This window comes from Mercenaria mercenaria, chromosome 1 (genome assembly GCF_021730395.1).
Source record: "Mercenaria mercenaria strain notata chromosome 1, MADL_Memer_1, whole genome shotgun sequence".
NCBI lineage: Eukaryota > Metazoa > Mollusca > Bivalvia > Venerida > Veneridae > Mercenaria > Mercenaria mercenaria.
In genome coordinates, this window is record NC_069361.1 from 5,011,510 (window position 1) to 5,036,605 (window position 25,096).

The following is a 25,096-nucleotide window of genomic DNA, read 5'->3' on the forward strand; positions in this document are numbered from 1 at the left end:
ATGCCACTACAGCCACATACAGGATGCAAGAAGCCATCAACAAGCTTTCAGCTTGGGCTGAAGATTGGTGTGTATCGATCAATACAGAGAAATCGTCCACCACACTATTTTCCCTGTCGTCAAAGCAGAGGGCGAGTAAAATCAAGATGGGAAATACTTCGCTGATTGAAGCAGACGAGGCAAAATACCTTGGAGTGACCTTTGACAAACGGCTAACCTGGAAGCCCCACATTAGTCAAGCAGAAGGGAAGGCCCGTAAAAAGCTTGCCATGATGCGCAAACTTGCGGGAACAACGTGGGGAGCAAATGAGCAAATACTCAAGACAGTATATCAGGGAACAGTGAGACCCCATTTAGAGTATAGCTCAACTGCCTGGTCCACTACTGCCAAAACTAACCAACAGGCTTTAGACAAGGTTCAGAACCAAGCATTGCGGATCATGACAGGTGCTACAAAGTCTACACCAATCTCCTTCATGGAGAAGCTAATAGGCACACAGCCGTTACAAGACAGAAGACATGCAAAGGTTCTGCTTCAAGCAGAGAAGTTCAGGTCTTTTCAAGACCATCCCATGAAAGCCAAGCTAGATGGCTATACAAAAAATTGCCTCAAACGTAGCAGCTTCATACATGAGGCAAAGAAACTCAACCGAGAGTTCAAAACTGAGCTGAGCATTCCAACGACTCCCTTTGGTAGTGAAGACATCATAAACCCACTAGCGAATGATCTGTCCTCAGTGACTGTGAGACTTGCTGTTCCTCGTCTTGACCGCGGGAAGCAAGAGGATGAAGGCATTCGGAAGAGCCTCACACTTGCTATGATCAATGAAGACTATCCTCCGGAATTATGGACTCATGTCTATACAGACGGATCAGCCACATGCGCCGTCAAAGATGGAGGAGCAGGAGTTTTCATTCAATACCCATCTGGCAAGAGAGAAACACTACATGCAGCCACAGGAAAACACTGCAGCAACTATAAGGCAGAGACTGAAGCACTCATGAAGGCCGTCTCAATGGTTGAAGACTCAGCAGAAGAAAGCTCCTCAGTGGTCTTTTTCACAGATGCACTGTCTGTCATGGAAGCTCTGATCAACAATAAAGCTCCGCAGCTAGCCAGGAGAATGCAGAGCCTGAATTTAGCCTGCAAAGTAGCACTTCAGTGGATTCCATCCCATTGTGGACTTGCAGGCAATGAAGAGGCAGACAAACTGGCTAAGCTAGGAGCTCAGTCAGAACAACAAACAGCACCTGTGAGTTACAAGGAGAAAGTCATCATCATCAAGGCACTAACGAGACCAAGGATGGAGGAAGATGCTTTTCATCTCCTTGATCGGTCTGAACAAGTGATGATGGTCAGGCTCCGCTCAGGGCACAACAAGCTCAATGCTCACATGTACAAGAAATACAGACTGACATCATCGCCAACTTGTCCATGTGGTGAAGAAGATCAGACTGCGGAGCATATACTTCAGAGATGTAAAAGGCACGACCAGGAGCGAGCTGCGACTTGGCCAATAGATACCTCATTCCACCAGAAACTGTATGGAGGCACTGAGGATCTTAGGCAGACCACAAGTTTCATCGAGGCTACTGGTCTGAAAATGTAGATGCGAACGACAAGAAGAAGTAGTATTTGACCTACTGACCTAGTTTTTGATGACACGTGACCCAGTTTCGAACTTGACCTAGATATCATCAAGATGAACATTCTGACCAATTTTCTTGAAGATCCATTGAAAAATATGGCCTCTAGGGAGGTCACAATGATTTTCTATTTTTAGACCTACCGACCTAGTTTTGGACCGCACGTGACCCAGTTTCGAACTTGACATAGATATCATCAAGATGAACATTCTGACCAACTTTCATAAAGATCCCATGAAAAATGTGAACTCTTAGAGTGGTCACAAGCAAAAGTTTACGCACGGACGACGGACGCTGCGTGATCACAAAAGCTCACCTTGTCACTTTGTGACAGGCGAGCTAAAAAAAGTGGAAACATTTAAAAACTCTTGGAGACAGTAACTTTTGGAGCATTATATCATTGTTCTCTTTTCTTTGTTGGGTTCAACATAACACCAACACAATTATAGGTAATATGGCGACTTTCCAGCTTTGATGGTGGATAAAGACCAAAGGTGCTCCTCCGTGCTTTATTTCATCACAAGCAGATGTCTGGGTAGAACAACCGATCTTCTGTAACCATTTGGATGGCTTTTTCACATGAAGAATTCAACGCCCCGAATGAGGCTCAAACACACATCGGTGAGGGGCAAGTGATATGAATTCAGCGACCTTAACCACTAAGCAGCGGAGGCATCATTAATATTACTATGACTGGATTTTTTGTTGTAATCTAGCCATTTATTATCCTTTGACCAACTGTCCTGAAATTTGCTAAGACTTTTCTTTTTGGCTTAACAAGAGTTTTCTAAGCTCTCTGTAGATTGGACTTTGGGGCACATTTTCAGTTTTTGAGACAATGGGTGTGGAACAGTTGAGGGATTTTGAGCTGTGAAGGGACTTACTTAAGTTACTTTCAATTTCACATGCTGATGCAGTGGGTTGGGAACAGTCAACAACATCAGCATTTAAGCTGTCTATTGGCTTTTCATGGGGAACTACAGAGTCCTAGGCCAATCATCATTAGTTTGAATGTTTTGTTGCCTGTAGATGACGAAAAGTAGTTAAAAATCATTCTACTTTTCTTTACTTGACGTTTTCCTTGACGTTTTGCAGGAAAATGGAGGTGAAGGAATGAACAATTTGTACTCAGTTCTGTTAATCTTATTTGCCGATTTGTCCCATGCATTTTCTTAAAGCGACAACTGATGCTTTTAGACCAATCTAAGTGCAATATTTGTAATTTTACTCCACATTCCTGCAAAATCTCAGCCTCGGCAGAATACTGCTGGATGGCTTCTTCATATGAAGAATTCAATGCCCTGAGTTAGGCTTGAACCGAACATTGGTGAGGGGCAAGTGATTCAAAGTCAGTAACCTTAACAACTCAGCCATAGAGGCCCTAAAATATAGCTTTAAAATTACACTAAAAAAATCCTGTTGACCTGTGCTTATCAATTTGTAATCCTATACTGTATTTGACTGAGAATATAGGAATCAATGTGACAGACAGACATCTAAAATTCGTTGCAGCAGAAACATATACTTAAGAAATGAAATGATTTTTTTGATGTTCATGCGAAATGAACGACAGAATAGGATTGGCGCTTAATTTGTTTAATTTGCCGATCCTATTCTGTCATTCATTCCACATGAACACTGAAAAAAAATAGTTTCATTTCTTATATTTACATTATATTGCCTTACCATTTGTAAACTGTATAATATAATGAATTGCATATAATTTGTAGCAGTTAACATTAAAATCAGCTTCCCGGCCATTCTGTTCACCAGACGGAACAACTGCGACGTCAACTAAGGAACGTTCTCCCTGACTATACGCGGACGTCGCCAAAACAGTGGTCGGTTTTCACTAAGCAGCGATGATGTAACTTTCGCGCCTTTCCTTTTGCTGTTCATACGAAATGAACGTCAAAAGTTTCAATGGAAAAGAATAGAGCGAATGTAAATATTTGATAATATATGATAAACTGTAAACCATTAGCATCTATGAATGGATCTATTTGAATGAATCAACCTGTATGTTTCCGTATCTTTTGGAAAATGAAACAAAGAATACTATGTTTTACAATGAAACCTATAAATGACGTACCAAGGTGGGTACTGTGAAAATTTGTACAGACATTTTCGTTACAGAGACTGTCCTATAATGGTCATCCAGTATAAACTCCTTCATAAGCGAGTTATAGCACTAAAAATAAAACAAAAATAACCAGCATTACTAAAACTGTTCAGTATACACAAGCTGACTGTAACCATAGCAACCAGTACTTTGTAGATAATTCTGTTCCCTTCTAATCTAAACCATTTACAAAAAGCATTTTCTTTCAAGTACATATATATTGTTTTCAAAGCTGAGTTTAATATTGTGTTTTAGAGCCATGTGAACTTTAAAAATTACTGAGACAAACATGAAATTTCATTTAAAGATGAACTTACTTTTTTCCAAGTTCATGCAAACTGGATGACAGAATAGCTAGCAATTCATTATCAATTTGCTAACAATATTCTATTGTTCATTTTGTATGAACTTCAGAAAAATAAATTAATTTTTACAGTTACACTGCATTTCCTTTTTCATTTCTTGACAAGTTCTTTTGTTTATGTTTACTCCATGAACATCATAATCTTCAGTGGAATGAATAGGGAGAATATTTTTCCACAAAGAACAGTTCTATGGATACAGTCTTTGACCTAAAGGAATATGTATGATTCTTCCTTCTAAATGTATGGATATATAAAATTTAATAACAACCTTGGCTATATGAATTGAATAACAACTCTTTCTTGACCCCAGCAAAAGCAGAACTTTGAAACACACATATTCCTTTAAAAGCTGTGGCATTTCACACCTGCCCCCTTGTTTATAATATATATATATAACATACCAGAGATATAACAGTAAATATTTGAACGGAGAGCGAGGCGATTGAGACATCATGATCATGGTCATCCATACAAAATGCCTTCATCAGATTGGTATAGTGCTGCAGCAGAAGATAACATACACACAATTATAAATGTTGGATAATCCTTTCATAAACTCATGGCAGACTTCACACTGGTCCAAGTTTAAAAACAGCACCGCAATGCAGAGCAATATACGCCAAAAGGTATGACCTTTGACTCCTAAATGTGACCTTGACCTTGAAGTGAGCTATCCAAACCATGTGCTCTGCACGTCGTCTGGATGTGGTGAACATTTGCGTCAAGTTTCTTTGAAATCCTTCAAAGGGTTCAAGAGTTACAGGGGACACGAAACTGCTAACAGAAGGATGGACCGACTGTCAGACGGACACCGGCATCATACCATAATATGTCCCTTTGGGTGTATATCAAAGCTGTGTGCGAAATGGTTTAATTATTGCCCTCAGTTTCAGAAAGTCATAACTTCAACAGGTATGAAAATCATTATTTTCTTTCACTGCACATAATGCATTGTTTTAAGAATGCACCACTTTACATACATGTACATCAGTATCTACTAATTCTTATTTCTTATTCAAAAAGTTGAAAGGTATGTAGTGTATTGCACCTGTTTTACTTTTCACTACATTTCATTAGCATCAGTCAATAAGTCACTTTGAGTCAGTCTCTAGCTAAACTGCATATGTCAAATTCCAGGTTTCTTATGCTATGTAAGTTCTGTACCTTTTGTGTTTCCTCCTTTTATTCCAATATATCAAATTAAAGCTCAACAATATATTTTGCTTTGGACCTTAAAAACAATTTTCTCAACACATAAGCAATAAATCCATCATTTTACATAAATTTACCTTACAAATCAGACTGTCAGTTTTTTGAGGAACCTATTTCATCAAGTATCCATTGAATTCCATTAATTACTGTAAAAAGCATTGAAACATGACTCACCTTTGTAAAAATTATAGAAAATTTCTTTTTACATTCCTGATCCATCAAAACCCTATAAAATGTACAAAAATGTATAAGAAAACATGTAATCATGTTTTTAAAAACTATCTTTTAACAATATTATACCCTTAAGTGTCATCTGACACTGCAGCACAAAGGGCTGAACAATAAATGATCATCATTACAGCAAAATTTCTACTTTCTATTGCTCAAAGTACAGGTATAACAAAATCATGATCTATGTAGTAAGACCTTCCAATTAAGTGTACCCATGCATTACTGCACATATACTGTTCATCTTTCTTAGTACAATTAAAAGGCCTTTTCTCATTTATACGCCAACAAAGTACACTGGGAAGTAAATTATCTGGCATTTACTAGGACACCAGACTTACCCTGCCATCATCAGTTGGTGACTCTGTACTCTTGCAGCTGAAAACAAACACAGCAAGATAACAAAGCAAGTCCTACTGTAACAACATATAAATATGCAGCAAAAATATACTACTGTCAGTTTCAATACCAGGTTTTACTTTCATCTACAAGTCAAAAAAAGTAAACTGAACCGGACACTTAAATATGATAAAGTAAAAACATGTATGGCTCACCAAGCCATGCACGATCCATCGTATGTCAAGACAATGTGCACAGGTTCACTTCTTACGGATATATTTCTATGAGTTTTGGCCAAATCCACTGAGAACTGTGGGAGAAATTATCCAGGCAAAGACTTCAGAAAGGACAGACAGACAGATGGATGGACATGATGTCAGCTGTATGTATTAATAAGGTGTGTCTAGTTTGCTGTTGTCTCCCTTTTTTCAAAACTTGAAGAAGTGTTCTTGATTATGTACCTAGCCTGGAAATGGCACAATGACAAAAACTTCATATTTTAATATCTCAATACTTTACATACTTTTCCACAGTTGTGTATCAGCTAACAACAGTATCTCCATCAATGACTGTTCATTCTCTTGTTGCTGCATACTTAGCAGACAGAACAGGCGACGTAATCCATCTGTAATACGAAGTCATGAACTAATACAGCAAAACTATACCCATGTTATCTTCCTTTTGTTTTTGTTGGGTTAATCACCAACATTCTGCAAGCTAGCTGGATGGCTTCTTAACATGAAGATTTCTATGCCCCAAGCGAGGCACAAACCCACATTGGTAAGGTGCAAGTGATTCAGTCAGCGACTTTAACCATTTGGCCATGGTCTCCCATGTTATTATCTAACAGTTCAAAAGTATTGTTATAATAAATACTAAATAAGGAAAAGGAAGAAGATTATTAGCTACACTAGCTACATAAGGTGCACTTACCATGTTCAGGATGGTTCAAGTCAGGCCATATATTTCAGTAATATCCAAAGAAGACCACTGAAAAATCTGTTTAAAGGAATCAGACTTCATAGTCCTCATTTCAGAGCCGAAAGTGAAAAACAGCTTCTTTACATCAATGTGCTTATCCCCTTTTTTGCACTGAGAAAACTAGAGATGCTTTTGAGAAAAGCCCATGTCTCCCACAACTGCCTAATCATCTAAATAGTAAGCCAGTCTTTATATACTGTTTACTTAATTCACATGTGCATGCGCTTTCTTGACACCAAAAGGATCTCTATACTTCTAGTAGTATAGGCGCCAGTTTAGGGGTAAAACTACGCAAGAAATCTGAGTGTTTTTGGTAAATCAAGGGCCATAATTCCGAAGTGCCTAGGCCGATTTGGCTAGTTATCGAACTTGGGCGAGCACTTATTGGCAGACACATTTTGATGAAGTTTGGTGAAGATCGGATGAGAAATGTTCGATTTAGAGTGCGGACAAGCTTTGTGACAGACAGACATACAGACAGACACACAGACTGGAGTAAATCAATATGTCTCCCACACCACTGTGTGGTGGGAGACATAATTAACTATTATGTTATTAGATCTATTTCGTAGACTTAAAAAACAACAAAAACCATATTTACAAACCTGACTGAGCTATAATATTCTGGAGCCACTGTATCATACGGAGGGCAAACTGTTGATGTGCAACCACTGCTGTATGCATCACCTGTACCTTCAATGCCTTTGCATTGTGACGAGATGTGTACCTCTGAAATATCATCAGATCATACACAAATACATGTATACACAAGCATAAAAATAAATTACATAACTACTATTAATTATTTTCTCTGCAAAATCATCTGATTGGATTTACATTTGTCTTTAAACAGTATTGTCTCGAAGTTTTTTTAACTTAATTATTGCAATACTTAACAAACAACGGGGTATGATGTCCCTGAATCGCTCACCTGAGTAATTTGAGCCACACGTAAAAATGACAAACTGACGCTAAAATATTAGAAAGTAGGTCAGTAGGTCAGATTTATGGTCACTGAAAGTCAGTTTTAAGATTGGTGTGAAAAACTGTACATGTCATCCAAATTTCAAGGCTCTATTTTAAACTAGAATGTGTCTGTAGAACACAGGGTGTGCCCCCACTGGTACATTTGTCACAAATAAGGGGAAATAATTAAAATGTTTGCAGTCTTAATGGGGTATAGCCTCAAAATAAAAATTTATGAAAAGGGCTATACCTTATACTTTTTGAGCTATGAGCATCACAAGCAAAAAATTGGCAATTTCAAGGGCCATAACTCTGTAATAAACGCTAAGATTCTCAACAAGTATGCCAAGTGTGCAAGGTCACATTATGATAAAGACTCAAGCAAGGTTTCATGAATTTACATTAAATACATTTTGAGTTAGGCACATAATTAGGTGAAAATGTACATTTTTGGACTATTTCAGGGGCCATAACTTTAAAAATAGGGGGAGGAGCCAGCAAATATATAAGAGGTGTGCAAGTTCATATCATGATAAAGACACACGTAAGTTTTCATCCATTTATATCATATACTTTTTCAGCTAGGTGCGTCACAAGGATACAATGTGCAATTTTTACTATTTCAGGGGCCATAACTCTGAAAATAGGGGTTGGGGGCAGATAAAAATTAGGAGGTGCGCAAGTTCATATAATGATAAAGACTCATGCAAGGTTTAATCAATTTATATGTAATACTTTTTGAGTTAGGTGCGTCGCAAGGTGAAAATGTGCATTTCTGACTATTTCAGGGGCCATAACTCTGGATATAGGGGGCGGACCGAGATGAAAAAAGGAGGTACACAAGTTCATATAATGATAAAGACTCATGCAAGGCTTAATAAATTTATATTAAATACTTTTTGAGCTAGGCGCGTCACCAGGTGAAAATGTGCATTTTCTTACTATTTAAGGGGCCATAACTCTGGAAATAGGGGCGGACCCAGATGAAAAATAGGAGGTGGGCAAGTTCATCTCATGATTAAGACTCGTGCAAGGTTTCATGAATTTAATACATTAAATACTTTTTGAGCTAGGCACGTCACGAACTTCGGACGGACACACAGACGCATGGACGGATGCACAGACAAAAGCAAATCTATATGCCCCCACCACTCATGGGGGCCACAAAAACAAGAAAGTAGGTCAGTAGTTAAGTCACAGTCAAGTGACCTAGCAACCAAAGCTGATTTTTCAAAGTAGCTTAACCAGTGTTTTAGTAACATCTTCATATTCTGTTTAAATAATCAAACAAAGAACTTTTTAAATTTTTGAAATATCTTAAAAAATAAAAAAAGTTATGAAGATTTGAAATTTCTTAAAATCTCATTTTTTCAGGAATTTTTCCTCTATATAAATAATAAGGAACCGATTCACAGTCGCGGACTGTTAAAACTCTAAAGTTTACATTAATGTTTGGTCTTCCACTCATTTTAAATGATAAGTAGCTGAAATTTGGCATACTAATGGTTTTTTTCCTGTAGAATACATTTCTGGTGTCTGTTTTGGCATAGGGTGTATAGTTGCCTTTATATTTCACTTGCAATGAGACATGGTTATGATTTTTTTTCTTATTTTCTTGTTATATCTCGAATCCAACGTTGTCCAATTTCAAATATCAAATATGTTACCATATTCTCACTGTTTTTTCACAAGACATACAAGACAAAATGTATAGGACTAGGATTTTAAACAAAGCATATAAAAATTAAATCTATCATTTTAATAAAGAAATTTAATGTATCAGATATTCCAGCGGACTGGCAAAATGGCTAAGACCGGTCATGACTCCAGATATAATTCTGAAATACATAGTGTAAACTGTATCAGTATATGACTATACATTTTAAATTATTATACATTATATTTTTCAAATGATTTCCTAAACAAAAATAATATATAACTAGATATTGCTTTTGTAAAAATGCGCATGTCTCCCCCAATGCAAATTCCTATAGGCAAGAAGTCAATAGGGGTCAGGAGCAAAAGTCAAAGAGACACTGATGGTTTGCTGCAATAGGGATCATCTATTTGGCATGTCCAGTCATCCCGCTAAATTTCAACACCCTTGGCCTAGTGGTTCTCAAGTCATTGTTCAGGCTCCTGTGACCTTGACCTTTGATCAAGTGACCTCAAAATAAATAGGGGTCATCTACCCTGCATGTCCAATCATCCTATTAAGTTTCAACATTCTAGGTCAAGGCGTTCTCAAGTTATTTTCCAGAAATGATTTTACATGACCAGGCCCTTGTGACCTTGACCTTTAATAGACTGACCCCAAAATCAATAGGGGTCATCTACTCTGCATGTTCAATCATCCTATAAAGTTTAAACATTCTGGGTCAAGTGGTTCTCAAGTTATTGATCGGAAATTGTTTTCAATGTTCAGACTCCTGTGACCTTGACCTTTAACAGAGTGACCCCAAAATTGAAAGGGGTCATCTACTCTGCATGTTCAATCATCCTATGAAGTTTCAACATTCTGGATCAAGAGGTTCTCAAGTTATTGATCGGAAACGGTAATCAATGTTCAGGCCACTGTGACCTTGACCTTTAACGGAGTGACCCCAAAAACAATAGGGGTCATTTACTCTGCATGAACAATCAATGCTATAAAGTTTCAACATTCTGGGTCGAGAGGTTCGCAAGTTATTGATTGGAAACGGTTTTCCATGTTCAGGCCCCTGTGACTGTGACCTTTAATAGAGTGACCCCAAAATCGATAGGGTTCATCTACTCTGCATGATCAATCATCCTATTAAGTTTCAACATTCTGGGTCAAGTGGTTCTCAAGTTACTGACCGGAAAGGGTTTTCAATGTTCAGGCCCCTGTGACCTTGACCTTTGATGGAGTGACCCCCAAAATCAATAGGGGTCACCTACTCTACATGACCAATCATCCTATGAAGTTTCAACATTCTGGGTCAAGTGGTTCTCAAGTTATTGATTGGAAATGGTTTTCAATGTTCAGGCCCGTGACCTTGACCTTTGACGGAGTGACCCCAAAATCAATAGGGGTCATCTACTCTTCATGACCAATCATCCTATGAAGTTTCAACATTCTGGGTCAAGTGGTTCTATAGTTATTGATCGGAAATGGTTTTCAATGTTCAGGCCCGTGACCTTGACCTTTGATGGAGTGACCCCAAAAACAATAGGGGTCGTCTACTCCAGCAGCCCTACAATCCTAAGTATGAAATTTGAAGGTTCTAGGTCAAATGGTTCTCAAGTTATTTCTCGTAACTGAAGTGTGACGTACGGACGGACGGACGGACAGGGCAAAAACAATACGTCTCCCCCAGAGGGGGGAAGACATAATAATCATTAGACACGTGCTATCTATGAACAATTACTACTGAATTGATATTTTCATTTTTTTGTATAGTTAGGTACGAACAGGATGAGTACGAAACGCGTAAGAAAAATCGTCCTTTTATGCATTGATACTGCGTAAGTAATAACAATTATTAACAGACTTTAATTGGAAATAAAAACACTTTCTTGGAACATTCATTTCTGGGGGCAAATTGTGACTCTTCTTAAATAAGAAAATAATTCATAATGAAAGTGAAATTCCGGTCAGCTGTTCGTCAGCATAGTTCCGACATTGAATTTTCTCAATAAATATTACTTCCGCTTCGTAGTTTCAGTCAAATATTAATACTTTTTACAGATATACGTACTTTCTAAATAAAAACCGCTGGAAATGGGTCTTTTTACATGATTTTCGAGCCGAATCAATCGATTTATCACACTGACCTTATTGATTTATTTTCCAAAATGGCGGACCGACGAGTGAAAAAAAATGGAAGCGGGGAGTTTGAATTTAAAATGAAAATGCGGCATACTTGTAATAGGTTCCGAAACATAATTTTGGTATCAAATTAATTGTAAGGGTTTATATTTATTAAAAATAAATGTTAATTTAGCAAATATGGTATATTTGGGCGTATTTTTCATGTCAACTTTACGGAACGATTTCTTCAGTTTGTGGGGTCATATGCAAATTTAAGACACACCTACGTGTAGGTCGTCCAATCGGCTGTCTTCTGATACAAGTCATATGAATATTAATGAGCACTACGCGACCCGCTTTTGTATTTGAAAGGAGTACATATTGCCCGCGGCGAGTAATAAAGCAATTAACAACAAAAGTCTGTCAATAAACAGTGGCCACATTAACTAATTACTGGGGCATCTGGTATGACTGTAAATCAGATTTATGAATGTTTTATACTGTTAGAAAGATAATTTTATCACCTTTTAAATGGTAGTTTTTATGTTTGTGTAGCATGACAAAAAAAGATTTTATGGGGAAAAAAGTAAACTAACCCCTAGAAATCACCAGAATTCCAGCTGATAAGCCATTGATTTCTTTATCAGCTGTGGTTGCTAAGTGACCCCTAAATGCTTGGGGACATCAGGTAATTATAATTAAATAGTCAAAGAAATATGATCTGATAATTTTTAAAGTTTTAATATTCTTATATACTTTGTATAACAAGTGACCCCAAGGTGGGGCCTCTTTTCACCCCAGGGGCATAATTTGAATAATCTTGTAAGGAGATCCACTTGGCAATACTACATACCAAATATCAAAGGCCTAGGCCTTGAACATTCAGACAACAAGATTTTTATTTTTTTCCCTAGGTAAGTCTATGTGAAATTTGGGACCCCCAGGGCAGGGCATCTTTTCACCCCAGGGACATTATTTGAACAATTTTGGTAGAGGACCACAAGGCAATGCAACATATCAAATATCAAAAGCCTAGGCCTTGCAGTTTCAGGCAAGAAATATTTTTTTTCCTATATCAGTATGTAAAACTAAAGACCACCCAGGGCAGGTCCTCTTTTCACCCCAAGGTTATAATCTGAACAATTTTGGTAGAGGACCACAAGGCAATGCTACAAACCAAATATCATAAGTCTATGTAAAACTTGTAACGCCCCTGGCAGGGCCTCTTTTCACCCCAGGGGCACAATTTGAACAATTTTCATAGAGGACCATTCAATGATGTCACATGCCAAATATCAAGGCTCTACGCCTTGCTGTTTTTCTTTTTGGCTGCCATGGCAACCAGAGTTCTGCATGGAAATCAATTCTTAGAACAATTTTGAAAGGCGGCCACCCAAGCATCATTCCTGTGAAGTTTGGTGTAATTCTGCCCAGTGGGTTTCAAGAAGAAGATATTTTCAGAAAATGTTGACAGACACACGACGGACATTGAGCAGTCACAAAAGCTCACCATGAGCCTTTGGCTCAGGTGAGCTAAAAAAAAAAAAACAACAACAAAAAAAGATACATGAAACAATATAATGATCAATGCTAGCATGGCACTTCTTGCAAGCGAATGAATATATCTGCAAATCTGAAGAGGACTGAAAGCTATACAGTAAGGTGTTCTTCTGTATTATTGAAGATACTAGAAAGCATCAAACATGTTAAAGTTTTGATTAAATGAGCAATGTAGAACAATGTCAACAGAAAAACTTTGATATTCAACTGATTACTGTGAAATCATTAATGTTTGTGGGAGACTAATTTTTGTGGATTTCGTGGTAGAGTCAATCCACGAAATTTTATCCCAATGAACAAGTAAAATTCCCATTCATGTTATGTTCTGAAGTAAAAATCCAGGAATTCATATCCCCATGAAATTGCCGTTTTGACCAAAACCACGAAATTTCATACCCACGAAATTAAATGATTTGACAGTAAACAAATTTAAAGCAGGAAAATGTGCCTATCGTTGGTCGGTGTAATTTGAATCAATTTTTTCCTGGTTACTCTGCTTACAACGAGTAGCAGCTGAATGTGTGTGTTTCAGGGAGTGGGGAGAGAAGGGGCAGAGAGAAAGGCTCTTGACAGGTACCAAGAATGAACAAGACGCTCTCCACTATTCGGCATAATTTGAATAATCTTGTAAGGAGATCCACTTGGCAATACTACATACCAAATATCAAAGGCCTAGGCCTTGAACATTCAGACAACAAGATTTTTATTTTTTTCCCTAGGTAAGTCTATGTGAAATTTGGGACCCCCAGGGCAGGGCATCTTTTCACCCCAGGGACATTATTTGAACAATTTTGGTAGAGGACCACAAGGCAATGCAACATATCAAATATCAAAAGCCTAGGCCTTGCAGTTTCAGGCAAGAAATATTTTTTTTCCTATATCAGTATGTAAAACTAAAGACCACCCAGGGCAGGTCCTCTTTTCACCCCAAGGTTATAATCTGAACAATTTTGGTAGAGGACCACAAGGCAATGCTACAAACCAAATATCATAAGTCTATGTAAAACTTGTAACGCCCCTGGCAGGGCCTCTTTTCACCCCAGGGGCACAATTTGAACAATTTTCATAGAGGACCATTCAATGATGTCACATGCCAAATATCAAGGCTCTACGCCTTGCTGTTTTTCTTTTTGGCTGCCATGGCAACCAGAGTTCTGCATGGAAATCAATTCTTAGAACAATTTTGAAAGGCGGCCACCCAAGCATCATTCCTGTGAAGTTTGGTGTAATTCTGCCCAGTGGGTTTCAAGAAGAAGATATTTTCAGAAAATGTTGACAGACACACGACGGACATTGAGCAGTCACAAAAGCTCACCATGAGCCTTTGGCTCAGGTGAGCTAAAAAAAAAAAAACAACAACAAAAAAAGATACATGAAACAATATAATGATCAATGCTAGCATGGCACTTCTTGCAAGCGAATGAATATATCTGCAAATCTGAAGAGGACTGAAAGCTATACAGTAAGGTGTTCTTCTGTATTATTGAAGATACTAGAAAGCATCAAACATGTTAAAGTTTTGATTAAATGAGCAATGTAGAACAATGTCAACAGAAAAACTTTGATATTCAACTGATTACTGTGAAATCATTAATGTTTGTGGGAGACTAATTTTTGTGGATTTCGTGGTAGAGTCAATCCACGAAATTTTATCCCAATGAACAAGTAAAATTCCCATTCATGTTATGTTCTGAAGTTAAAATCCAGGAATTCATATCCCCATGAAATTGCCGTTTTGACCAAAACCACGAAATTTCATACCCACGAAATTAAATGATTTGACAGTAAACAAATTTAAAGCAGGAAAATGTGCCTATCGTTGGTCGGTGTAATTTGAATCAATTTTTTCCTGGTTACTCTGCTTACAACGAGTAGCAGCTGAATGTGTGTGTTTCAGGGAGTGGGGAGAGAAGGGGCAGAGAGAAAGGCTCTTGACAGGTACCAAGAATGAACAAGACGCTCTCCACTATTCGGCAATTTGAAAGTAAAATGAATATATGTCTCAATAAGAGACCTCTTCTTTAAAAGGAAGATACACCAAGGGGCATAATTCTGTCAAGGACACAAACTAGAGTTATTGGGATTGTTACCACACATGCAGATGATGATAGTAAAAATATATATTTAGAGTTTCAAGACATAACCTTAAATAGTATCAAAGTTATGTCCAGAAAACGAAGATTGTCAAAACATTTAAGTATGGAAGGGGCATAACTTGGTAAAAAATACAAATCAGAGTTATGGGGATTGTTACCCCTCATGCAGATGATGATAATAAAGAAACATTTCAAGTTTCAAGTCTTTATCTTATATTGTACTAAAGTAACATCAAGAAAGCCAAGATTGCCAAAAAAAATAAGTATGAAAGGGGCATAATTCTGTCAAAAATACAATTAGAGTTATGGGGATTGTAACACACATTATAAAGAAATAGTTTTAATTTCAAGTCATTATCTTTTAAAGAACCAAAGATATGTCTATAAACAAAGCTTTAAAAAAAATTTAACATGAAAGTAATTCCAAGTATCACAACTTTGTGACTTTGACCTTGGGTATAATGGGCCCAGCCCCAGCACATACTTTGTTTGTATGCTGGACAATGTTTATGTGAACTTACAATAAGATATATGCAATAGTAACAAAGATTTGACAGAAAAACAAAGTTACCAAAAAACTTTAACCTTAAAATTAACCTAAGTATAACACCTTGGTGACCTTGACCTTTTGTATAATGGGCCCAGCCCCTGCATATACTTTGTTTGTATGCTGGACAGTGTTTATGTGAACTTACAGTAAGATATAAGCAATAGCAACAAAGATATGACACAAAAACAAAGTTACCAAAAAACTTTAACCTTAAAAATAACCCGAGTATAACACCTTGGTGACCTTGACCTTGGGTATAATGGGCCCAGCCCCGGCATATACTTTGTTTGTATGCTGGACAATGTATGTGAAGTTATAGTAAGATATAAGCAAAAGTAACAAAGATATGACATAAAAACAAAATTTGCCGAAAAACTTTAACCAAGATGGCTCACGCCAACGCCGGGGCAAGTAGAATAGCCCATCTATTCTTCGAATAGTGGAGCTAAAATACAGACTTTTAAAAATGAAACTACAGCTATTTAGTTTTTCTTTTAATTTCTCATTCAACACAACTCTCAACAATGACAGCACTAAACTCTTGCTAACAATATATTGTAATTTACATAAGCAAGAGTATTCTACCAGACCCCTAAACAGGCTATTTTCTGGCTAGGATATTTGTGTTGTTTGTTTTTTTTTTTTCAAAGGGAAAAACTGAAGTGAACAGTTTGTCTTCAATACAGGATCAAGAAAGATGTATTTTTCTAGCTAAAAATGACTGTATAATTGAGCTGCACCATGAGAAAACCAACATAGTGCATTTGCGACTAGCATGGATCCAGACCAGCCTGCGCATCCGCGCAGTCTGGTCAGGATCCATGCTGTTCGCTTACAGTTTCTCTAACTGCAATAGGCTTGTAAGCGAACAGCATTGATACTGACCATGCTGGTCGCAAACGCACTACGTTGGTTTTCTCATGGTGCGACCCATATAATTTCTATCAAGAATTGTTAGCACCAAAGATACCAACTATACAGCCTACATAAACTTCTTTACCATATATATTCTATAACTAAGCAAAATAAATCAGACCATGTCTAATGCATACATTATCACTGTTCTATATTTAAAGTAGTGGTTTTAGACCAAATACATTAGAAAGCTGTATTAACTGGTTAAATCTATTAAAATGAAAGAAATAAAATAACAGTAAAAAGCAGTATAACAGTCCAGTTTTACCCTATGTATTTCTGAGTTGTCCCTCTGAAAAGGTACATTGTAAAATTCTTTCGTCTGTTATTGTGACACAAAACCCTATGATAAACTACGTAGCAAAAATGCACGTGTGTCTTTGAATATTGATATGGTTACAATGGCCTGCAGTTGAAAGGTAAAGGGCTGAGTTTACTCAAGATACATCTGTTACATGATGTTAACAAGACATGAAATCTTAAGTCTTGAACAAGTTCTGTGTTCCACAAAAAGCTCCTTCCTTGTTTAAAACCAAACTAGTTTACTAAACCCAAGTCCTCAGATGTTCACCAGTAAAAGGTTCCAAATAATAATGTAAGGTAAAATCAAACATAGAAAAAGTGGATAAATTTAAGCAATAACTGACTTGTTTATACAAATTAGTAACAATTAAGTTATTGTATCGTATCAGAATTCTGCATATAGCCTGTCACATAAGTCAATGACATTAATGACTCATTAATAACAAATTAATAATAGTGAAATGACATCATATGATAACAAAATGGCAGTTAGACATGAAAATGGTTAGATGAGACTTCTAACATGTCACCAGATATTCTATTTCATAAAAAAACCTTAAAATCTTTACCTCAATCAGATTCCTAGCTTTTTCACAGTCGGAGAAGGAACCTGTTGTAACTGTGCTTCTACCCTGAAATAATTATAGCAATTATAATTACAGTGCTCAGCTTATAAAAGCAGACTGTGTTCCTGTATAATGCCTTCCTTCAGTTTATTACAATAATCAGTTAACCAAACCAGTCTTTCTTATCTTCAATATCCCAGTACGTCTATGGAAGATAGAAAATTCATGGACTGCCTGTTCTACTGATCATTATATGTAAACATTTTGAGTGTTATTATTGGTCCACCATTACTGCACTAGAAATGCTACATGTATGTATTACATGTGTATCAGAAAATTAATGTTATACAGTCGACTTCGTACATGCAATCACTTGTATTGAGCAACTCTTTTTAAACTACAACAACCACTTCAAATACTGCCATGTTTTTACTACATAAATGCATTCTATTAAATTTTTCTACTGAAAAGTACAATCAAGCTCTTACAGTAATTCATCACAGAATACGACCAGATGTGGTCTTTATGTAATTAAGTTAAGTGAATGCAAATCAACAAGTATGCCAACGGGCACTGCAGAATGTCGAGCCCACCAGCTGTCAAGTGTGACCTTGACCCTTACACTTAGGGACCTGGTTCTTGTGCATGACACTCAGTCTCATAGTGGTGAACATTCATGCCAAGTTACAACAAAATCCCACAATGCATGAAGAAGAAATGTTCCGAACAAACTTCATTTGACCTTTGACCTCCAACTGTAACCTTGACCTTTGAGATAGGAACATGGGGTTTGCGCATGACACTCCTTCTCATTGAGGTTAACATTCAATCATTCATGCCAAATATAAACAAGATTGGTCCATGCATGTCAAAGTTATGGTCCTGACAAAATCGGACGGAGGGACGCACGCACGAGTGCACATACACTGACCCGCCAAAAGTGACGACTAAGTCGAGCTCGACAACAAGAGCTGTCAGTGGACAGCGTGCTCGACTATTCTCAGTGCTTGATAGTATAATATAAGCTATGAGTAAAACTTTAACATTACAATAAGCATATTCTAAATCGAAAAGGGGCCATAATTCAGTCAAAATGCTTGTAGAGTTGCCTCCTTCTTTTTACAGACTGGGGTCATGATGGTAAACAAGTATGCAAAATATGAAAGCAATATCTCAATGGACTTTGAAAATATTTGGGGTGGTACGCAAACTTTAACATTTATTCTAAGTCGAAAAGGGGCCGTAATTCAGTCAAAATGCTTGATAGAGTTGCCTCCTTCTTTTTACAGACTGGGGTCATGATGGTTAACAAGTATAAAAAATATGAAAGCAATATCTCAATGGACTTTGAAAATATTTGGGGTGGTATGCAAACATTTGTGTGACGCTCACGCCGACGCTGGGGCGAGTAGGATAGCTCCCCTATTCTTCGAATAATCAAGCTAAAAATGACTTGGTACCTGGTCTTAATATTCACATTGACATTTTTTGGACACTTGATAGATTTCAATGAAATAAACATGTTCAATATTTTTAAAATAACTATTTTTGAAACTGAGCACAAAGTGACATTCTTGATCTGGTATTTCAGTATATTTTATTAAGAGACATTTCTATTCAACAACCACCTTTTGGCAGTCCCTTGAGGGGTCGTTTAACACAATGTCTACTGTATTAGAGATAAATGTAATTGGTATAAAACCACTTACAAGCATGAAATAAAATCTGTTTGTTTTACATCTTTCACTTCTGAACACTAGATCTTTACATTTTCACTCTTAGCTACACAACTCATGTTACATCTTGTGTTCAAATGGCGAAAGGTACTCTTAATATTAGACTGAAAACAAGGGCAACATTAAGTGTCCCCATCCCCCACAAAGTTCGATGAGGGCACAAAAAAATTATGTGTATAGTTATTTTCAATTAAATTCAGTTAAAGGTAAAGGAAACAAAACAGTTACAAACTAGAGTTGTCACAGGAGTGACGAATTATACCCCCACAATATGGCCTTGTCACAGAACTAAGCCAATTTCAAAGCCGAACTTGCTTGACCTTTGGCCTACTGACCTCAAAAACAATAGAGGTCATCTGCTAGTCATGATCAACCTCCATATGAAGTTTCATGATCCTCGACCCAAAAGTTCTCAAGTTATTATCCGTAAAAGGTTTAAATGACCTTTGACCTTTAGAACTCAAAATCAATACAGGTCATCTGCTTGACATGACCAACCTCCCAATTAAGTTTCCAGATCCTAGTTCCACACGTTCAGAAGTTATTGTCCGAAAACTGTTACAATGTTCCGGGTCACTGTGACCTTGACCTATGACCTACTGAACTCAAAATCATAAGGGGTCATCTGCTGGTCATAACCAACCACATTATCAATTTTCATGATCCTAAGCCCAAGCATTCTCAAGTTATCATCTGGAAAACGTATAACTGTTCCGAGTCACTGTGACCTTGACCTTTGATCTACTGACCTCAATGTAGAATCTGACCTGTATTTCATGATGTTACACCTGTGTACCAAAATTTATGATCCTATGCCCAAGCGTTCTCAAGTTATCACCCGGAAACCATTTAACTGTTCCGAGTCACTGTGACCTTGACCTTTGACCTACAGACCTCAAAGTCGAACTTGACCTGTATTTCACGATGTTACATCTGTGTACCAAAATTTATGATCCTAGGTCCAAGTGTTTTCTAGTTAACATCCGGAAACTGTTTAACTGTTTCGTGTCACTGTGACCTTGACCTTTGACCTAAAGACCTCAATGTCGAACTTGACCTGCATTTCATGATGTTACATCTGTGTACCAAAATTTATTATCCTAGGCCCAAGTGTTCTCAAGTTATCATCCGAAAACCGTTTAACTGTTCAGGGTCACTGTGACCTTGACCTTTGGCCATCCCAAATTCGAACTTTACCTGTATTTTCTAATGTTGCACAGGTGTACCAAAAATTATTTAAATTGGTCAAGCCTTTCATGAGTTATCATCCGAAAACCATGAAAACCAACGGACCAACCAACCGACCGACCAACCACCAAGCTCACTCCTATATATCCCCCCAAACTTCGTTTTGTAGGGGTATAATGATCACAGCAGAGCAATCTTCCAGGCATAACTGACTTGGGTAATTTACTGACATACATTGTAATTCACTGCTCTGTCACAATGTTAGGTAAGCCGAAGCAGTTGAAACAATGCCCCACACTGTTAAATCATTACGGATCCTTAATGCCTCTAGTTGTGGGAAATATAACTCTCTTGGAATAAAACAGAGAAAACAAAGTATTCTCACCTCTCTGTCAACTGTAGTAGCAAAGTCTACAGCTTCCTTGTGTGTACAGCTCACTGCACGCTGTAGGGTATTTATCACCTGAAATAGACAATATAAACATGTAAAAACATTAAGATTTGTTTTCAAATACAACACTCAACAACAAGCAACATACTTAAACAAAAGGGTCATGATGACCCTGGATCGCTCACCTGAGTAATATGAGCTACATGTTTCAAATGTCGAACTGATGATTTTTTAGAATTTTTTTGGAAGATTTTCTGATGTACAATCAAGTAACCCCTGGGGCGGGGCCAATTTTACCCCGGGGGTCATGATTTGAACAAAGTTTGTAGAAGTCTACTAGGCAATGTTGCATATAAAATATCTAAGATCTAGGCCTTCTGGTTTATTTTTAGCAAATTTATGAAGATTTTCCTATGTACAATCAAGTAACCCCTGGGGCTGGGTCAATATGACCCTGGGGGGTGTGAGGGGGGTTCAAGATTTTAACAAATTTTGTAGAGGTCCACTAGGCAATGCTATATGTCAAATATCTAAGCTCTAGGCCTTCTGGTTTATTTTTAGAAAAATTTTGAAGATTTTTCTATATACAATCAAGTAACCCCATGGAGTGGGGTCAATCTGATCCCGGGGGTCATGATTTGAAGAAATTTTGTAGAAGTCTACTAGGCAATGCCATATGTGAAATATCTAAGATCTAGGCCTTCTGGTTTGATTTTTAGAAATTTTTTGAAGATTTTCCTATGTAATATCAAGTGACCCCTGGGGCGGGGTCAGTTTTGACCACGGGGGTCATTATTTGAACAAATTTTGTAGAGGTCCACTAGGCAATGCTACATGTTTAATATCTAAGCTCTAGGCCTTCTGGTTTATTTTTAGAAAATTTTTGAAGATTTTCCTATGTAAAATCAAGCGACCCCTGGGGCAGGGTCAATTTTGACCCTGGGGGTCATGATTTGAACAATTTTGTAGAGGTCCACTAGGCAATGCTACAGGTCAAATATCTAAGATCTAGGCCTTCTGGTTTATTTTTTTAAAAATTTTGAAGATTTTCCTAGATATAAATCTTTGTAAAATCAAGTGACCCCTGGGGCGGGGTCAATTTTGACCCCAGGGTCATGATTTGAACAACTTTAGTAGAGGTCCACTAGTCAATGCTACAGGTCAAATATCTAAGCTCTAGTTCTTCTGGTTTTGAGAAGAAGATTTTTTAAGATTTTCCTATGTAAAATCAAGTGACCCCTGGGGCGGGGTCAATTTTGACCCCTGGGTCATGACTTGAACCAACTTGGTAGAGGTTCACTAGGCAATGCTTCACACCAAATATCTAAGCTCTAGGACTTCTGGTTTTTGAGAAGAAGATTTTTAAAGTTTTTCCTTTCGGTTGCCATGGCACGACAGACGACACACGATGGACATCAAGCGGTCACAATAGATCGCCTTGTCACTTCGTCACTTCGTGACAGGTGAGCTAAAAATAATTAAAAAGAGTTGCTGAAAGGACAGCAAATTCAACTATTTGAAAATTTTTAACAGGATATTTGTATTAAACAAGAACTGTCTCCATAGGATGACACATGCCCCCGATGGCACTTTGAATGAATAGTTATGGCCGATGTTAGAGTTTAGGACCTTTGACCTACGGAGCTGGGTCTTGCGCGCGACACGTCGTCTTACTGTGTCACACATTCATGCGTAGTTATTTTAAAAATCCATGCATGAATGACAAAGATATGGACCGGACACGCCCATCTATGCACTATCATGAAAAATGACCTTTAACGTCTAAGTGTGACCTTGACCTTTGAGCTACGGACCTGGGTCTTGCGCACGACACGTCGTCTTACTGTGGTACACATTCATGCCAAGTTATTTGAAAATCCATCCATGGATGACAAAAATATGGACCGGACACGCCCATCAATGCACTATCCTTTAACGTCTAAGTGTGACCTTGACCTTTGAGCTACAGACCTGGGTCTTGCGCGCGACACGTCGTCTTACTGTGGTACACATTCATGCCAAGTTATTTGAAAATCCATCCATGGATGACAAAGATATGGACCGGACACGCCCATCAATGCACTATCCTTTAAAGTCTAAGTGTGACCTTGACCTTTGAGCTACGGACCTGGGTCTTGCGCGCGACACGTCGTCTTACTGTGGTAAACATTCATGCCAAGTTATTTGAAAATCCATCCATCCATGACAAAGATATGGACCGGACACGCCCATCAATGCACTATCCTTTAATGTCAAAGTGTGACCTTGACCTTTGAGCTACGGACCTGGGTCTTGCGCGCGACACGTCGTCTTACTGTGGTACATATTCATGCCAAGTTATTTGAAAATCCATCCATCGATGACAAAGATATGGACCGGACACGAAAATTGCGGACAGACTGACAGACCGACAGACCGACGGACTGACAGACGGTTCAAAAACTATATGCCTCCCTTCGGGGGCATAAAAACAAGCAAATTCGATGAATTGGTATCTCCCGCCGAAAGGGTTTGTGGTGAGGAATGGCAAAAAGATATATCTGGCAAAAAGTTAAGGATGTTAATAAGAAGCAAATAATTTCATTAGTCAAAATCAATTTAACAGAAAACAAATGTTTAATTAAAGAGTACATAATAAATGTATGATACTTTGATCCTGACTTAAGAATTTATTTTGAATTGGATATGCTTACTGTAATAAGCTTAGCTTTTAAAACTAAATGCAGTTAATTGAAATGTGAGCTTGAAGTTTAACTGGAATGAAATATTGTCTTTGAGTGGTCTGGCACCAGGTGTTGCTGTTTTACATGTACATTTGAACTTAAAAGATCAGATGTCCTTAAGAGAACACAGGTAAGATATCTTGAACATGGCTGAGGGCAAGGTTTGTGCAGTCACAACTTAACACGTTGAAGGTTTGAACATTTAAAAAAAAAAAAAAAAAAGGAATTGAAATATATATATATCTATATATAGATATATGTATATATTTATTTTTTTAGGGGGTGGGGGTGCAGGGGAATGGGAGAGGAAACAAAATTTCACATGTTGATTATAAATATTGATTGAAAATTAAAAATGAAAAAAAAAAAAAAAAAAGGTAAAAGGGTGAATTTGGAGTTGGGGGGTGGGGGGCAGAGGATGCATGATCAGTGGTGCGCATGACTGGATGGGGAAGTGAGGTGGGGGAATGGTACAACTTGGAAGGCTTGAAAAAATCTAAAATAAGAAATGAAAAAAACAAAAATTTGGGGGGGGGGGGGGGGGGGTTGGGAGGGGGTGTGACCTAGGCAAGTGGGTGACCAGGTGTGGGTGTGCAACTTCACATGTTTATAATAAATGTTCACAGAAAAGAATGAAAGAAATAGAATTCTGCCAAATGGTAAGTTTGTAATGTACAAATATGTGGATTTTTAGACAATTAAAGGGCAATAACTCTGAAGTTACAAAAAGAAATCCTTACAAAATTGTCTGTGCACAACCACATTATAGTGCTCTAAATTCTGTTAAAGTTTCATAGTTCTAGGTCAAATATGTCAAAAGTTATGATGCAGAAATTGGCATATCTATAGATCTATAGTACCCTATATAGTTAACACTAGAAACTTCTAAGGGCCATAACTCTGGTGTTACTTGGGCAATCTGTCTGAAACTTGATGGGCCCCATAACCTCATAGTGATGAACATGTATATGAAGTTTGTTTGAAAAAAATCTAAAATAAGGAATGAATTTTTTTTTTTTTTTGGGGGGGGGGGTCAGGGGATAAGGGGGGAGGTGTGTAATCAAGGTAAGGGGGTGACCAGGTGTGGGTACACAACTTCACATGTTTACAATAAATGTTCATGGAAAAGAATGAAAGAAATTTTATGAAATTCTACCAAATGGTAAGTTTGTTATGTACAAATATGTGGATTTTTATACAATTAAAGGGCAATAACTCTTAATTTACAAATAAATCCAAACGAAATTGTGTGTACACAACCACATTATGGTGATCTAAATTCTGTTTAAGTTTCATAGATCTAGGTCAAATATATCAAAAGTTATGATGCAGAAATTGCCATATTTATAGTACCCTATATAGTTAACAATAGAAACTTCTAAGGGCCATAACTCTGGTGTTACTTGGGCAATCTGACTGAAACTTGACGGGCCGCA

At 37.6% G+C, this 25,096-nt stretch overlaps 1 protein-coding gene across 7 annotated transcripts in view; it reads right to left on the reverse strand.

Annotated features, from left to right (window-relative positions):
• LOC128555614 (E3 ubiquitin-protein ligase UBR2-like) overlaps positions 1 to 25,096 on the reverse strand; it is a 98,314-nt gene that overhangs the window by 55,715 nt on the left and 17,503 nt on the right. For 3 of the 7 annotated variants that reach the window (XR_008370211.1, XR_008370209.1, XM_053538432.1), the window contains exons 6-14: positions 20,932 to 21,009; positions 17,626 to 17,688; positions 17,022 to 17,045; positions 7,500 to 7,623; positions 6,437 to 6,538; positions 5,916 to 5,952; positions 5,521 to 5,572; positions 4,536 to 4,634; positions 3,740 to 3,838 (exon numbers count right to left, since the gene is read on the reverse strand). Coding sequence is in view for 5 of the 7 variants with exons in the window: in XM_053538432.1 (XP_053394407.1) it covers positions 3,740 to 3,838; positions 4,536 to 4,634; positions 5,521 to 5,572; positions 5,916 to 5,952; positions 6,437 to 6,538; positions 7,500 to 7,623; positions 17,022 to 17,045; positions 17,626 to 17,688; positions 20,932 to 21,009 (678 nt within the window). In the remaining 2 variants the exon portion in view is untranslated. The remainder of the gene's footprint in view (positions 1 to 3,739; positions 3,839 to 4,535; positions 4,635 to 5,520; positions 5,573 to 5,915; positions 5,953 to 6,436; positions 6,539 to 7,499; positions 7,624 to 17,021; positions 17,046 to 17,625; positions 17,689 to 20,931; positions 21,010 to 25,096) is intronic. The other 4 variants (XM_053538441.1, XM_053538447.1, XM_053538445.1 and 1 more) reach the window with 4 other exon arrangements.